Source organism: Parus major, chromosome 2 (genome assembly GCF_001522545.3).
Source record: "Parus major isolate Abel chromosome 2, Parus_major1.1, whole genome shotgun sequence".
Taxonomy (NCBI): Eukaryota; Metazoa; Chordata; class Aves; order Passeriformes; family Paridae; genus Parus; species Parus major.
The window spans coordinates 29,897,463-29,913,023 of record NC_031769.1 but is presented as its reverse complement, the minus strand read 5'-3'; the positions used below and the strand labels follow the sequence as shown (position 1 = coordinate 29,913,023).

Genomic DNA, 15,561 nt, shown 5'->3' with positions numbered 1-15,561 from the left:
CAAATATTATATACTTGTAAACATATTTTAAAATCTAAATAATATATTTATATTATTTATAAAATAACATAAGGTGGAACTATCTCAATCTACAGAAGCCTTCTTTATGAAAAGGAGTTACCTTTAAAGAAAGGGCTAAATACTCTGTGGAATATATGATTCTAAATTTTATGAAGGAATCCCAGACATTTTCAAGATTTAAGAAAAACAGAAACATTACTTCCATGAAAAAAAACAAAAACCAAGCAAATTTTTTTAAAAAATATACAAACAAAAATCCAAAATAAAATCTCACAGAGTAGACATTAACACAACTGATTTTTCAGTCCTTTTTAATTTGCCTGCTGAGCTCATTGAAAAAAAATGTTTCTTATCTTGATCTGAACTACAGTCCCACTAGAAACTAATTTTCATCAATATTTCTTTCATTAAGTGCTAGTGTTGGTAATATGGGATCTGGCACAAATCAACCAATATTATACGCTTTCATTAGTCTCAGGAGGCCCAATCCTGCAAACCTGAATGCACATGTGTAACTTTACTCTGGCTAGTAGCCTAATTGACTTATTAATGAGTTAATATGTAAATATATTCATTTAAGCAGTTGCACGATCTGTCCCAGGTTGCCTGACAGCGGTTTTCCAGTGGCCCCCGACTATGGATCCTGAATGCCTGAGAGACACCTCTACTGCTACAGGGTGTCTAGATCTGAAAACCAATTCATGCACAGTTCAGCTTCTTCTTTTTCCAGCAGCACCACCAGCTGGAGCAGCTAAAGAGAATAGGACCAAATTCTGAAAACAATTATCTTGAAGAGAATAATTCAGAACTAACATTGCTAAAATACCTCAATTGTTGCTTGCCCTAACAGTACTTCACAGGAGCTTTTCTGTTTTTGGAGAGCCCGTTACAAGTTACCCTGAAGATATCAGTCTGGCTGTAAGAAGTCAGTTCTGTAGGGTGTCAGGTCTGCAAACACACCATAGGGGTTTCCTCACTTATTCCCACTTCAAAGAAGCATTAAGAACAATTTCTCTTTATTACAGTTTTTAACTAGATTTCTTTCCCCTGTGATGATTAATTAGGCGTTTGTTACAATTTGCTTTTTTTCCACCTCTAAGAATAAATGTACCCTTCTGCTAATCAGACACAAACAAAATGTTTTGAAAAGTAATCACTTGCTAAAAAAAAATGGAAATTGGGCTTCTGTGTTGTGAGGAATGTACACACATAGCACAGTGAAATTTAACACGGGTAAATGATCTGACTACCTCAAAGTGAAGTTTTTGCCTTCCTACAGTGGCCTTTCACCCTGCCCTTTCCTCCAATCTGAGGAGAGCTGATGTTGATGGAACATATAATGGCTCCTTTCCTGTGTAGTAAAGTCAGCAATAAAGCTCAGTAATTAAGGTGACTGGGGAGGCCCAGCCCAGCAGGCTAGTGGTGTGGCGAACACTTTCAGAACTTCAAACAATATCAAAGTCACTGAAAAACGGGCCTAGTTCAGGACTGGTTTGAATTAAGCCTCACTTCCACACGCACTTTTCAAATCCAAGCTCAAACAAGAAAGCCAAGGCCTTCTGGATTTCATTAGAGCCAATTATCTTATCTGTTTCATCTCAGGCCTGACCCTAAGGCTGGCAAACAGCTATTCAGTGCATTTGTGTGGTTGTTTGAGAAAGCCTCCAGCCAGCCAATGGCCTGAGGAACCTCTAATTAAAACACAGTTGCCCCCTGCCTCTAGTGATTAAATATTTTCAAGCTTTTGTAAATAATTTTTCCATTCTTTGCCCCAAGCCTCAGAGGTCCAATACATGCGTTAATTTATTTAGTTTGTCAAAGAATACTGCTGGAAATAAAACTATAATAGAAACTTAGGAAACTCTTATATCTTGCCTAACTTCTGCAAGTCACATTCTACAAGCTTGCACAACATGTATACTGTTTCTTATGTAATTAAGCCTTAATAACCTCATTGTGTTTGAAGCAATACAGTGTACAACAGGCCCTACATTTTGTTGATAATCATCATGTTTCCTTAGATGTCAACAAGATAAGTATGCTCATGGGCTTCATGAGATCACAGATGCTGCAGATGTGATGCTGGGAGATATATGTGCTTCTGAGATGGATGGACTCTTCTGACAGGCTGGATCATACTTTGAAAGCCTGTTTGAGAAGGACTGAATCCTACCAGTAGCTTACGTACGGAACAGAAGAACAGCTCCAGAATACAGATCCATGTCACCATGTTCCAAATAAATTCTAGCAATTAATATTTGCATCATAGACAAGGGGCTAGAAGACTTAATCCCTCCATCTCCCTTTCTCAAAAATTGTGGGAAGACACTGCCTTTTTCATGAGATCAGAGAACCTGATTCTAGCCTGGTTCTAGCCTTGGTACCACACAGCGCTCCACCTCAAGTCATCCCGTGCCTCACACATGGCCCATATCACCGGTATTGAGTGTGTGTATCATGCAAAGTGCTGGGGAGAGGAACAACTTATAATTGCTCTCAGGCAACATGCAAAGTGCTGGGGAGAGGAACAACTTATAATTCCCAAACTAACCTCTTAACTCCTTAGATAATACTATTATTCTTAACAACATGAACATACATATTAGTTTTAGTAAAATGCATTGGAGGTACTGTCATGAACCAAAATCAACTGCATAAAACACTGCACAGAATGAATAAAAAGATGGCTCGTGTCTGTGTACTCTATGGAGACTTGGGGAACTAGAGGGAGAAGCTATACATGCCAGAAAAATAGAAGCAGTTTTAGCAGTACAGGAATTTGATCACTGTCCAGTTTTGTGTGAGGTGATACAGCAAAATAGAAATGTAATAAAATATTTCAAGGAAGTCAATAAACCAGTCTTGTAGCTGTTTATGAGAATACCCTATGAGTATGACCTTTATCACATAAAAAATCAGAAAACCTGTACCTGGTATCATATGGAAAATGAAATTCATAAGAACATTCTGAGAATGACATTGCAATAATAAACAAAATGGCTGAAACTTAGAAATCACTTTAGGTGGTTGGAATGGTAATATATTCTGTATTTCAAAGACATGCTACAGAAAGAATTTGTAAAATTTAGACATTGCTGTGTTGTGACTTCCAACAGAGAAGGTCAAAGGTTACACAAGAACTTGCCTGACTGACAGGCAGAAAAATGGCTTTGCCTATAGAGAGTGGCAGTAGTAATGGCTTGGGGACAAAAGTTGGGTAAAGTTGATGCAAATTTCCCCAATTAGTATATAATAAGGTTCCTATAAAATTTCATAATGTATAGAGGATACAAAACATACCTGGAATGGAGAAGCCATTGGTTGACAAACAATAATTCACTTTCCATTGTGGAAAAGCTGCCCTCCAGAAAACCACAAAGTATGAGAAGATACGAAGACCAAAAGCAGAATGTGATGGAATAACTGAAGAAAGATCAAGGAGGCAAATGTTGATTCTTCCAAAAGACAAGTTAAAGATGTTCTATGTTCAAGTCTGGGTGGAGGCCAGGGACTATCAAGCACAGAAGTCAGATGAATTTTCAAGAAAAAATATCATAGGGATAAATAAAAGTGGATGAGACACAGGCTAACAAAAATAAGGGTAAAATACACTCTAAGCTTTGTCTCTAGGAGGGATGTATGTTAAGAATGGTTTAAGAGGAAGACTGAGATCTTCTTTGGAGGAGGTCTAGAATCAGAGGACAAAGCAATATGTAAACTCAATGGTCTTGGGGATAGAGAGGGAGAAAGAAGAGAGGAAGATGGAGACGTTAGCAGTACTTTTTCTTTACAATAAATCATGTTTGTATTACAAGGGACAAGAGCCTCTTGTCAGAAGAATGAGAGCTTAATTGACAAACAAGGGAAGAGAAAAGCTTATGTCCCAGGTAGATCAGTATATGAAAGAGCATGAGGGCCTGGTAACAAGCAAAAGAGGCTTCTCAAAACTCTGACACTTCTGAGCATCTGAGAAAAACAGAGGAAGAGCAACTTTGTGATCTGTGGCATATGATAGATGCGTGGGAAGGGATGTTACAGATGCTATGGAGAACTTGATGAATGATCAAATTATGACTCCAAGAGAGAGAAATGTGAAAGTGGGAAGAAGGGTTGAGGAGAGGAGAAGGGAGTATTAGCAACCTTGGAAAATTATTTATACTGCTTAGTGCTACTGGAAATGTATTTCCAATCTTTGGATCTTTCTGATCTCTTCCAATCTACTACATTCCAAGTACTTCCAACCTAAAATTTGCTTTGCAAGATGAGAAAAGACAACATAAAAGATTCTGTGTTTGTTCAGCAAGTTCAGCAAGTTTTTACATAGAGGCCAATGACTGAACTTAACACAGAGCAAATCAAAACTGACTGAAGAACACTCATCTATGTCATGGTTATAGTTTCAGGGGTAGTTAATACTTAGCAGTGGCCCGTATGATGGAACAGGATGAGAATGAAATCACTGCATTCTTGATTGGAAAATGATGGGTTTTCAAGCTACTACAAACTGCATTTCTTTTGCTGTGTTTGCAGTTTCTAACAAGAATTACACTGAAAATGATGGGCAACTTTTTGAATTTTTGATTTGTTGAAAGAAATGAGGCAAATGATCAGATAATAAATTTTAATTTTTAGATCCACAGGGAATCAGTTCTTATAGAGATTTTATCACACAGAAAGTGAAGCACATGTTAATGAAGCATGAGGTATGAAAAATCCCTGTGACAGGAACTGAAGCACTTTCCAAGGTTTAACAATATATTCTTAGCAATACATTCTTAATCTGTAAACATCTTGATTGAAGAGGTAGGAAGGTTAGACTGGATAGGTTGGTAATTAGCTTGCACTCTTCTATTAGCCTAGTAATTCAGAACTAGAACACTAACTTTTTCAAGAAATCTATTTTTTTTTACTAAAACATAATCTTTTTGTATATTTGCATCTCCTTGATATTTTTCACAGGGATACTTCTTTTAAGCATGAGGGGAAAAAAACAAACCCAAAACATTCCAAATAATCTGACAGCAAAGGCATAAATTTCCAATGTGATGAGGATTCAATCCCCTGACAAGAAACTGTCTTCACTGTTTCACAGTATCACAGAACCATCAGGTTGGAAGAGAACTTCAAGACCAGCTTGTCCAACTGACATCCCCACACCACCATAACAACCCCTAAATCGTATCCCCAAGTGCCACATCCAGACACCTCCTGAACACTTTCAGAGACAGTGACACTACCACCTCCTTGGGCAAGTTATTCCAATGCAAAATCACTCATTAAATTATTTTTTTCCCTTAATCTCTGATCTGAACCTCCCCTGGTGCAATTTAAGGCCAAATCCAATTCCAAAGCATTGGGAGTTTTCACTTAAAATTTTCTAACTTCCTTGAGTGATGTCCTCACCAAGAGGTCAGGAATGAACACTGTCATAAAAGGGTTTGAAACACAAACACTTAGCTGTTTTCCTGGAAATTTCCAATAGTTTTGGTTTTGTTTCAGTGTAGAAGAACATCACATCATAACCACAGACAGTTGCTGCTTACTGGAAGCGCTGTCTTTAGTCATCTCTGTTTTGGTAATGCACTCCCTGCACAGGAGGGACACAGCACCAGAGTCCAGTCAACTTACTGACAGCAAGAAAAAGAACCAAATAAACGGAATAATCCCTTTAGCACTCCTCCTTCTATCTGCTAATAACCATGTACACTCCTAGACCCATGACACAGAAGAAATGCATCCCAAACATAGCTATTTTCAACCTGGTTTATCCTGTGCTTTTATTTTCCATTATTTTTTTTTTATGAATTAATAATCTTGGTAACTTTAACAGCTGATATAAATATCACTGGAAGGCTTGTGGTAGGTAAGCATATGAATCAGCTAATAGGATCCTTCAAAAGGTTACTTTGTTTCAAGGTATAACAACTCATTAAACTGCTTGAACATAATCTTAAAGATTTGACTTCTTAATTAGGTTAAATATAGTCACAATATTTAAGATAAAATCCTGCCACATTTAATCAGTAAAAAGCCTCTGATTTCAGAAATTCTTTTAACAATGATTTTTGCAAGGAGCTACTATTTTGTATAAGTAACAGCTCTGTATCTTAGCTATGAATTATGGTGTTGTGCAAAACGGAGATCTATATAAACATCACAAATGATCAATTTCCTTCTAAATCCTAACCCTAGTATATGTGATCACAAGACAAGGACCCCACTTTGCCTGAATAAAAATATACACAGTGGTAAGTCACTCTACAACTAAGAATTTTTCTTATACTGCTTGTAAAGTTAATGTCTCAGAGTTTGAAGTCTGATGGATTCCCTCTCACTGGGTAATGACTTACTATCTAAGAAGCTGCACTGATTTAATGGATTACTGATGGCCCAAGTAGTACTGCTAATACCACATCATGATGAATCATAGACCTCCCTGAACTTATTCAACAGATATCTATTTTTGAGACATTTATGTTTTCATAGTTTCAAACATCTCTCTGCAGGACTAAAGGCTGACTTCAAAAAGTAATGAAATACTTGGAGTTAGGGCTCCAACAATATCCAGTAACAGGAATCCTCGTAAGATCTTGCAGCACTGAGCACAGTGCTATTCAGCATGACACAATTTTAAAATCTGACACTTGCCAGATTTTTTCTATTTTTCTTCAGAATTACTGCAGCTCTCTTTTCTATAATATCTTTTCATCAAAAATGTTTATTCCTTTTATGCAGTTATTGTATAGGTAAAGTGTAGCACAGACACACAAAATAATTAGGATAATAAATTCATCTCCAAGGAATTATTTGTGCAAAAGCACGAGAACATCTATAAGCACAGACATGCCCTGGAGATACTCACACAAACTAACAGAGACACAGGTGCCTGAGCACACCAGAACCTCACAATACTTCTTTGCAATCCTGCTTAGATTTGAAAGCAACAAAATAAAAACTCCCATTTATTTTTCTTCTCTAAATATTAGAAGAAGAATAGTGGAGGTCTCATTAGCTAAGCTAGCTAAAGAAAGCATGAATAAGAACTGCGTAGCTGAAAGGCCTCTGTTTCTGCTGTTCTTGAAACAACACTTCTGTCTGATTCTGGATAATGGGCTTTTAATAAAAATATCCACCAAAGGAAAACAATTAAACAATACATAAAGCACCAGGGTGCAATCTAGTGGTTCTGTTACAGTCTGGAGCTGTTCCAGCAGAGAACATGTGGATATTTTTTACAGGCTGCAGTGTAGTTCTCAAAAGTTATTATAAAGCAACAAAATTTAAATTGGAACTGGACATCTATACAATCACTCAGTGTTGCTGTAGGTCTTTTAATTCTGATCTGAAATTTATCTTCATGTAAAGACCACAGATATTTTGCCTTTTAGGGTAAAAGTATCTTCTCCACTCTTGTTGTTGTTTAATTTCTACCAGGATGTTTTTTGATGATATTTCTCAACTTTTCCATCAAAGTATTTGACAATATGGCAATTCTTTATCCATACACCTCTATTCTTTCATCTTTCTGGTTTAACAGAAATTGGAAAATGGTTATATTGGAAAAGAGATCAGATACTTTCCAGTACTTTGAAACTACAGACCATGTATGGCTTGGGGTTTTAATCAAATAGTTTTTAACCTGAAGCACATAAACCTGACACATGCCATATTTTATTATCCTTTCTCCTCCACCCCCTACTCTGCCATGTCAATAAAAGAAACTGTGCATCTGTAGAAAAATAAGCCAACACTAATTAATTTCTGTAATGAACGGTCTCACTTTTGTAGTTCCAGTGAATTAAAGGAGCACCATATACAGTTTTAAAAATGCTGGTACAGTAAAGGTGAAAATTTAGGGCATTTCAGTCAGAAGAAGTTAGATTTTCCAAATAAAAGTAAAGAAGTAGGAAGAACAAGAGGTTGCAGGTTATAAACACTGTTGCCAGTTTTAGTTTTATGGTGAACTTTGAAGTATAACAAAATGCTGAAAAGCTGTTTATACCACTGGTTCAAATGCTTTTAACTCTGGTTCTCCATTTCCTAAGGACTCAATGCTCAAAAAATTTGTCAAGAAAAAAAAAAAAAGCATGAAAATTTACCATTGTTACAAAACCTTCATTATCACACTCAAAAAAGTATTCTAAAGTCACAAATCACCAGGACTATTGAATGTTTACATATTAAATTTAAACAGATATAAAAATTACTTCAAGGAGACTTCTACCTTCTTCAAACTTCTTCAAAAGAAACTGCTCAGGCCTTAAGTTATCTTTAGCTGTTTGGTACATCTTTATTTGAATTCTCCTAAGAAATTTTTTGGTGGCAGAAGGGAAAAGAAGAAATTCTGTGGTTGAAATTAGCATATTTTAAAGACATCTGGTAGAATGACAAGGTCAGAAATTAAAAAATTATTGAAACTGTAACTTATAACTGCAGAATGCTATGGGTGTCTGAAAGCAAACTATATACACTCATACAGAAAACATTATTTAGATTTCCTAGGGCTTTCATGACTGCATTCTGTTCAGCCACATTTTTCTTCCTAAATGCATTGCCCTTGACAATGCAGAAGAACTGTGGATAACTAGGAGTCTCAATAACATCCACCTGCATTTGGGTAAATCATTATCTGCCTGTCATACATGACTTAGAGATTCTGCCCTCCTCTGTACACAGTAAAATGCTGAACATATTTCTGCCAAAAAATAGACAAGAGAAATAAGTATAGTTGAGATAACCTTTAGCAGTTATTACAAAGCTATATATTGAGAAATAAATAATTAGTTTCCATTAGTACAGATAAGGATGGCATTTGGCTAGTCTGAGGCTATTGACAATAGAGTTCACTGATAACCCAATAGGTTAAAGTTCTGAAGATGTTACTGGAGTTTACTTCTCATTCTTTCATTGACTCATGAGGCTGAGTAACTAACTTGTGCTTTTTCTAATTCCTCCCCTGCTTTTGTCCTTTTATCTCTTTGAAGAGATATCAAACATTATCAAACATTTGAGTCAGAAACTTAGTCTTATTGTAATTTTTAGACCTCATCTAGTATAATATAGCCTCAGCAGCGGCCTCTGGAAATTACAGTAATAAAAAATTAATAGCATTAATTTACAGGTATTAAGAATCATTGTTTTAAAGAATTTTATACCCAAACGCTGTTCTTGGTGGGATTAATTAAACATCACAATACAGCACTGTACTATGACTCACTTTCAATAGTCAGATACAGCTAGGAAAAAATGTTGCTTTTTGTGTTCTACACTCTTATTTATGTTTATCAGAAAGCAAGGTTTCTACTCAGAAAGTTACACAACACTGCAGAGCCATGATGCCAAAGACAGCCATAATAATATTCAAAATAATATCAATCGGTGGTTCGCCCTCATGTGGTGTATTTAGCTCATTTCCAGAAAGTAGCCAAGCCTCAGCAATGAGCAATTAAAGTGATTTGACAACTGGATAAATTTCTAAATGAAGAGAGATTGAAAAAGACCAGAAATATTGTATTTTGAGAGAAGAAAATTAAGAAAAGACATCACACAGATCACACAAATAATAAATTGGGATAGACAAGAATTTGAGTTTCATCTACACATGTAATACATAAACAAATGGCATTTAATGAAAGTGGAAGACTAGTGATTTGAGCTAAAACAAAGAATTTTTGTTTTTCAGACACACATACTTAAGACCATGAAATGTAATATCAACAGGACAAATGAAACTTCCTAAAGTTATCTCAAATTTCTTAGTCAACAAAAAGTTTTAAAAGTAAAATGTACAGTAAAATTAATTTAATAAATAAAAATACATGCTATGTATACTTCTTTTAAAAAACCTAAGGCATATATAGCAATAGAGTGTTCTTTTTAGTGTTTATGAGTTAAATTCTAACATAAATAGTCAAGAAAAACTACAATCAATACCTATGCTGAAACAGAGTTAACAAGGAGAATTATATGAAAATATCAAAAGTACTTTAACAAAGTTTTTCCTTTTAAATGTCAAAATTAAATGTCATGAGATTTGGAATTGCAAAAGTACAGAAAAAAAAGAAATGGTATACATCAATGCAATGTTTCAAATGAACTTAACTGTGCCCTGTATGGCACAAGATGACAAGGAATATTTTTGTTAATATTTTTGAGCACATACTAGAATACCAGAAGTTTTATTTAAAAATTATTTAAATAAAATATTTAAGTAAAATATTTATTTTCTTCCAAAACAAGCACTAAAAACTGCAAGACAAGATGAAGATTTTCTGCACAACTTTGTTTTCTTTCATTTTTACATTTTAACACATTTTCAATTTCAACCATGATTTTAATTTTGCACTTTGTTTAAAATTATATTTTGGGGTAACTGCAAATGTATTTTAAATTAAATCACAGATATAGTTCATCCTTAACTTTGCCTTATTGCACCTATTTCTTTTGAATTTTCTCCCCTTCTTAAATTAAAATCAAACACATGAGTGCTAAAAGATAATATTGTCATGAGCTATTTCTAATCATTCCAAAAATCACACACACATACATGTTTCATTTTATGCAAGCTTTTATGGCCTGGTTCATTAATATGCTGTGGCTGTTTTATGCTACTCTGGAGTAGTGCAAAGTAACCAGAGCATAGTGGCTGGTTCAGTTAAATTTAAAACTCCTTTGTTGAATAAAAGCAGTGCAAAGGAGTTGGGAGACACAGCCCAGTTTCCTTCTGTCTCTTGCTTCTCTTTCACTCTTCTGAACACTCCAATTTGTTTCCACTGCCTCCTGCATCTTCTGTATTCCACTCTACAGAAACACATCTCTCCTGTCCCCTGCAAACTCCAAGTACACACACAGACATATGTGCATGTACAACACAGACCTGAGCCTCTTTCTGCTGCCTGCTTTACTGAGCACATCTGGTGTAATGTGGAGCTTATGAAAATAATTATTTGAACATTACTAGTCAACCATTGCTCTTATTTTTTTTCTAGAACTGTTGGCAGAAGAGAGTGGATTACATCCTCATAAACTCGAGTGTAAAATCATCCTCTTAGAAAACAGCCACCATCTCCTTTGGCTTTCAAAGAGATTAAAGCAAATTTAACCTGAATAGGTGGAAGTAAATGATGAAACAAATCCTCTAGAGGTATACTTCAGAGCTTAAAAATAATGGAAAAGAGCTGTGCATTTTTGTTATCTTAGGAGAAAAGAAGAGATGCTTGTCCTTTAGAAAAAATGTCATTATTTCAAGGATTTGTGTAGCTAAGTCAATTCTTTAACTATGGTAAACATCAAACAACGCTTTTCTGGCAAAATTAAATGGCATAGTGATTTGATTACTGCAATTATTTTCTATTCTACAGAAACTTCTCCACCCTACATTTTCTACTACCTCCTTGTAGTCAACACAAGCAAACTTATTTTCTTAGTAGAAATAAGAAAGAAATTGAAACATCTTTTATAAATGAATAAGCAGTCTTCACCATCAAATTTGCTACAGCCACTTAAATCTGATTTTTCAATAGAAAGAGTCAGTTCAAAAATATAAGCAACTTTTCACATAGCACTGAAATCAAAATGGCAGACACAAACCAGCACTGTAATTTTTCCTGTTTCCCACTACAGTCTCAGTGCAGGCAGTCACTCAGCACACCTTTGACATGACTACTCTGTGTTCAAATTTTTCTGCGTTTTCACACATGCAAGTTGTTTTTCCCTGAAGAAATAGAAATATTTTCTCAAACAGTTTGGAGGAAGAGTGTGGTGGACTGTTATTCAGTCCTAAAAAGATTTACATAAAATAGAATTATCTAGTTATTTATGCAGTGGGAAATAATTAGTATTCTGCTACCTGCATGTTTATACATGTGTGTGTAAATGCTTCTACAAATATATTCTGACCTAAAAGCAACATACCTGATATCAAGTATACCGTCATATATATTACCTGGTTATGAGCTCAACTATAGAGACAAAAAAAAAAAAAAAAGCCTTGGTCTCATTTTCTGTGGGCATTATCATTCAGAAGGATCTCTGCTGTGAAATTTGACAGTCAATCAAGTAATAAAAAGCTACCTAGTGTCGAGGCTGGTGACACTTCAAATCTGTGCTTGGCGCAATTCTAGGATGAAATTAGGGCTCTGCTGGTGAGAAAGTGAAAGCTATGTGCACCCCTGGGGAGTTTTAGATTATTTTAATGAAAAGTTCTCAGTTCCTAAGAACTCAAAGGATTAAGCTCTGGAGCCAGCCAGTAAGCAGGAAGCCTTGGCTTCTCTCCAAACAGACTCCACCCATCTGCAAACTTACACCTTGGTTATCCTGGAGAGGACCTTCTCCAGTATCCACTCCTGCCTTCACTAGGGAACAAATATTGCCCAACTCCTGTCTACTGGCAGGTATAAAGAGAAAAATCTCTTCATTTTCCCCTTATTTTTCTCTTAAGATTGAAGATGTTCAAAATTTGCTCCACACCTTAGTTTGGACCTTCTGTGTAAGTCTGTCTACAAAAGCATGTAATCTAACATAAAAAAACAAATCAAATTTTTCTCTCTCTGAAACTCACTTATTTTCTTAAAAACTGACTTGTTGTAGACAGAAACTCAAGAACAACAGATGATTTGTTGGGAAAGCATGGCAATTCTACTGATTTTCTGGACTTTTCTGGACTCTTGCCAGTCTGCTGTCTCACAATTCTGTTCCAGCCAAACTGAGAACTTAGGCTACATCATGTGTAACATTTTGGATAATAGCAAGGATAGATTCTGGCCCATGGATAAGGTGTCTCTAATAGGAGCTATAAATTTACCTACCACTCAGACCAGATCTACAGACCTGGTCTATCCTAAGTAACTCACAAATTTTTGTATCCACCCAAGTTCCATGCTGTTTGCCCTATTCAAAACTGTCATACCAATCATACTAAATCCATGTCAGCAAGACCTACAGAGGGCACAAAGACTGTGATCAGGTCAAAAGGGGCTGAGAGTGTGGGGAAACATTTCCTGTTGTTGCTTGGAGAAAAACATTCACATTCATTACAACATTAATCACAAAGTTAAATGGATGCATTTAAAATAACGACATTAAATTTTTCACCATCAGCAATTTTTCAAAAGGAGATTCTAAACTTAAATTTGAATTTATTTGTCTTAAAAAATACAGTAAAGTTTATGCCTGCATATGATTAGTCAGAGTGTAGTAAGTTACATGAATTTTATTTTCCTGAAAAGTGCTGCTTTGCTCAGGAATGGAGACTGAAATTCCCTCTAACCCTGAGTAGTGTAATAGGCATAGCAGCAATACTAGCTGCTCCAAGCCATTTACTAGTGTGCCTTAAAATAGAACTGTGAAGTACATATTTGTAAATGCACTATTAAGCCCAGGTACTTGTCATCAGGATAGCAGGGGTACCAATTATGGTTAGACTCAGTATGTGAGTCCTCTGTTGAATAAACTGGGACCACCATTCTCTGCATCATTAGATGGCCAAATTACCTGTATCATTAGTGGAATTGTTTGGATCCAAACCAAGAATGCTGGGGTGCAAATACCAGATATATAAGTATAGACATTATTACCAGTGATTTGAACCATCCACTTCCTTAATTTATGAAAAAATCTCATGGAAGCATAGGTAATACCTTGAGGCACTACTGAGTGTAGAAAATTTGAAGCCCACCACTTACCATTTGTTTAGACTTTTTAAATAGAGACAAATATAAATAAAATAATAACTTTTTCCACAACAACAGTGGGATATCATGAATGTGTAAGGCTGTTTCTCTGACTAGGGCTTAGACCCTGATTTCAGGTGTGTTGTTTATTAGAAACTCTGCATATTATTTCATGGGCTGCACAGAAGTTCTCTGGAAAAAACCCAACACACACACACACAAAAACCCCAACAAACCAAGCGTTTTGTGGGGTTTTGTGGTGTATTTTCAATAGAGTATAGTCAAAAACTGTATAAAGTAATTGCACTACTTCAAACTAAATGTCTTGAAAGAGATTTGAGATACACATTGGTTTTCTCATTGACTTTCTTGCATATAATTCTCCTTTAAATGAAACTGCTTCTCAGAGGTGTAGCATCTGTCCAAATGTGAAAGATGAACCCTTCACCTTCCCTAAACTTCACTAAACCTTTCCACTGGATTGCTTTACAGTGAAAGGAAATGGTGTATGTAATATAGGACACTGAAACTCTACAAGATAGTGGTTTGGACTGTTCTTATCTCCTCTGCTCCCATGAAAATAAGACTTAATAGATTATGAAGCATCACCTATGAAGGAAGTAGATTCTATTTATGAATGCACTATTGAGAATATTCATGATGAGTGAGAAATGAGAAATACAGCATGCAACATTTCCTATCATTCTTATTGCAGTATGCCAAAATAATTTAATTTTAATTAAGTAACACTTTACTGCAATTCATTGTAAAAAAACCGATGGTCAAATCTGTGAGAATGATAATGAGTCTTTTAAGTGAATGAAGAACACTGGATTTGGACCATACTCCATAATGCTTTCTGTCTGCTCTACTGGCATATAACTGCAATTAATAAACAGTAATTTTCTTCTACCTAGTATAAGCACTTACATTTAAATTTTAAAGGCAGAGAAGTAAGCAAGCTCAAAGTAATTTTACCAGCATGGCATAATAATGAAAACACAAGTGACCAATTAAATAATTAGTATTTTTTTGTTGTTGTTGTTGACTCCGCATGGATGATCACAATGATTTAATTACCCATGTTATAACTTATTAAACTCTCATATACTGGGATACCAGGATTAATTTAGTTACACCATGGATGATTCTCCTGACTTTCAATATTACATTAGCTCTTATTCGTGTCCTTTTGTTCTACAAACTGTTTTCAAAACTCAAAATGGTACCAACCTGAATGCTGTGAGATACTCAACATCACCCATAGGAGGATCCAAACCACCTGTCCAAGCAATATTTATGTTATACCCTTCGCCAGGGCCACTTCCAACCTGAAAAATAGAAATAAAATGCCAACAAGAGAGAACAAGAGACAAAAGGAGGAGGAAAGAAGAGAGGGAAAGGGGAGAAGAAAAAATTTCTTAAATGTGCTTTAGAAACAAACATCAAACAACATGTCAGATCAGCCTTGTTTGACAAGGACTGCTCTGGGTTATGCACTTGTTCTCCACTGGTCCCTGCTCCCAGTGGACAATTTGGTAATCTGGTGTAATTTAAAGAACCAGAGAAGGACAAGAAAATTAGGGGTAATCATGCAACGCAATTACCTGAAAGATACAAATAAAAATGGGGCTCTAAAGAAATAAACCTAACCTCATTTGGGGCTCCACTGCCGGGGAAGAAGTTGCCTTCATCATAGCGATGGAGGGAAACATACAGGATGCTGGGGTCAGCATAAAAAGCCTGCTGTGTACCGTTGCCATGGTGAACATCCTAAAGGAGAAAGAAAACAGATGACAAATGTAATAATGTCCAACTCAGTGTAGAGAGCTCAGTTCTGCTTTCTTTTACCCGCCTCCTCTCTCTCTCT

At 35.7% G+C, this 15,561-nt stretch overlaps 1 protein-coding gene across 13 annotated transcripts in view; it reads right to left on the bottom strand.

The window, feature by feature from the left end:
- Nucleotides 1–15,561, bottom strand: part of HDAC9 (histone deacetylase 9) — a 457,012-nt gene that overhangs the window by 82,025 nt on the left and 359,426 nt on the right. For all 13 annotated transcript variants that reach the window (XM_015618303.1, XM_015618309.1, XM_019005657.2 and 10 more), the window contains 2 exons: nt 15,345–15,464; nt 14,925–15,022 (listed from right to left, as the gene is read on the bottom strand). In XM_015618303.1, coding sequence (XP_015473789.1) covers nt 14,925–15,022; nt 15,345–15,464 — 218 coding nt within the window. The remainder of the gene's footprint in view (nt 1–14,924; nt 15,023–15,344; nt 15,465–15,561) is intronic.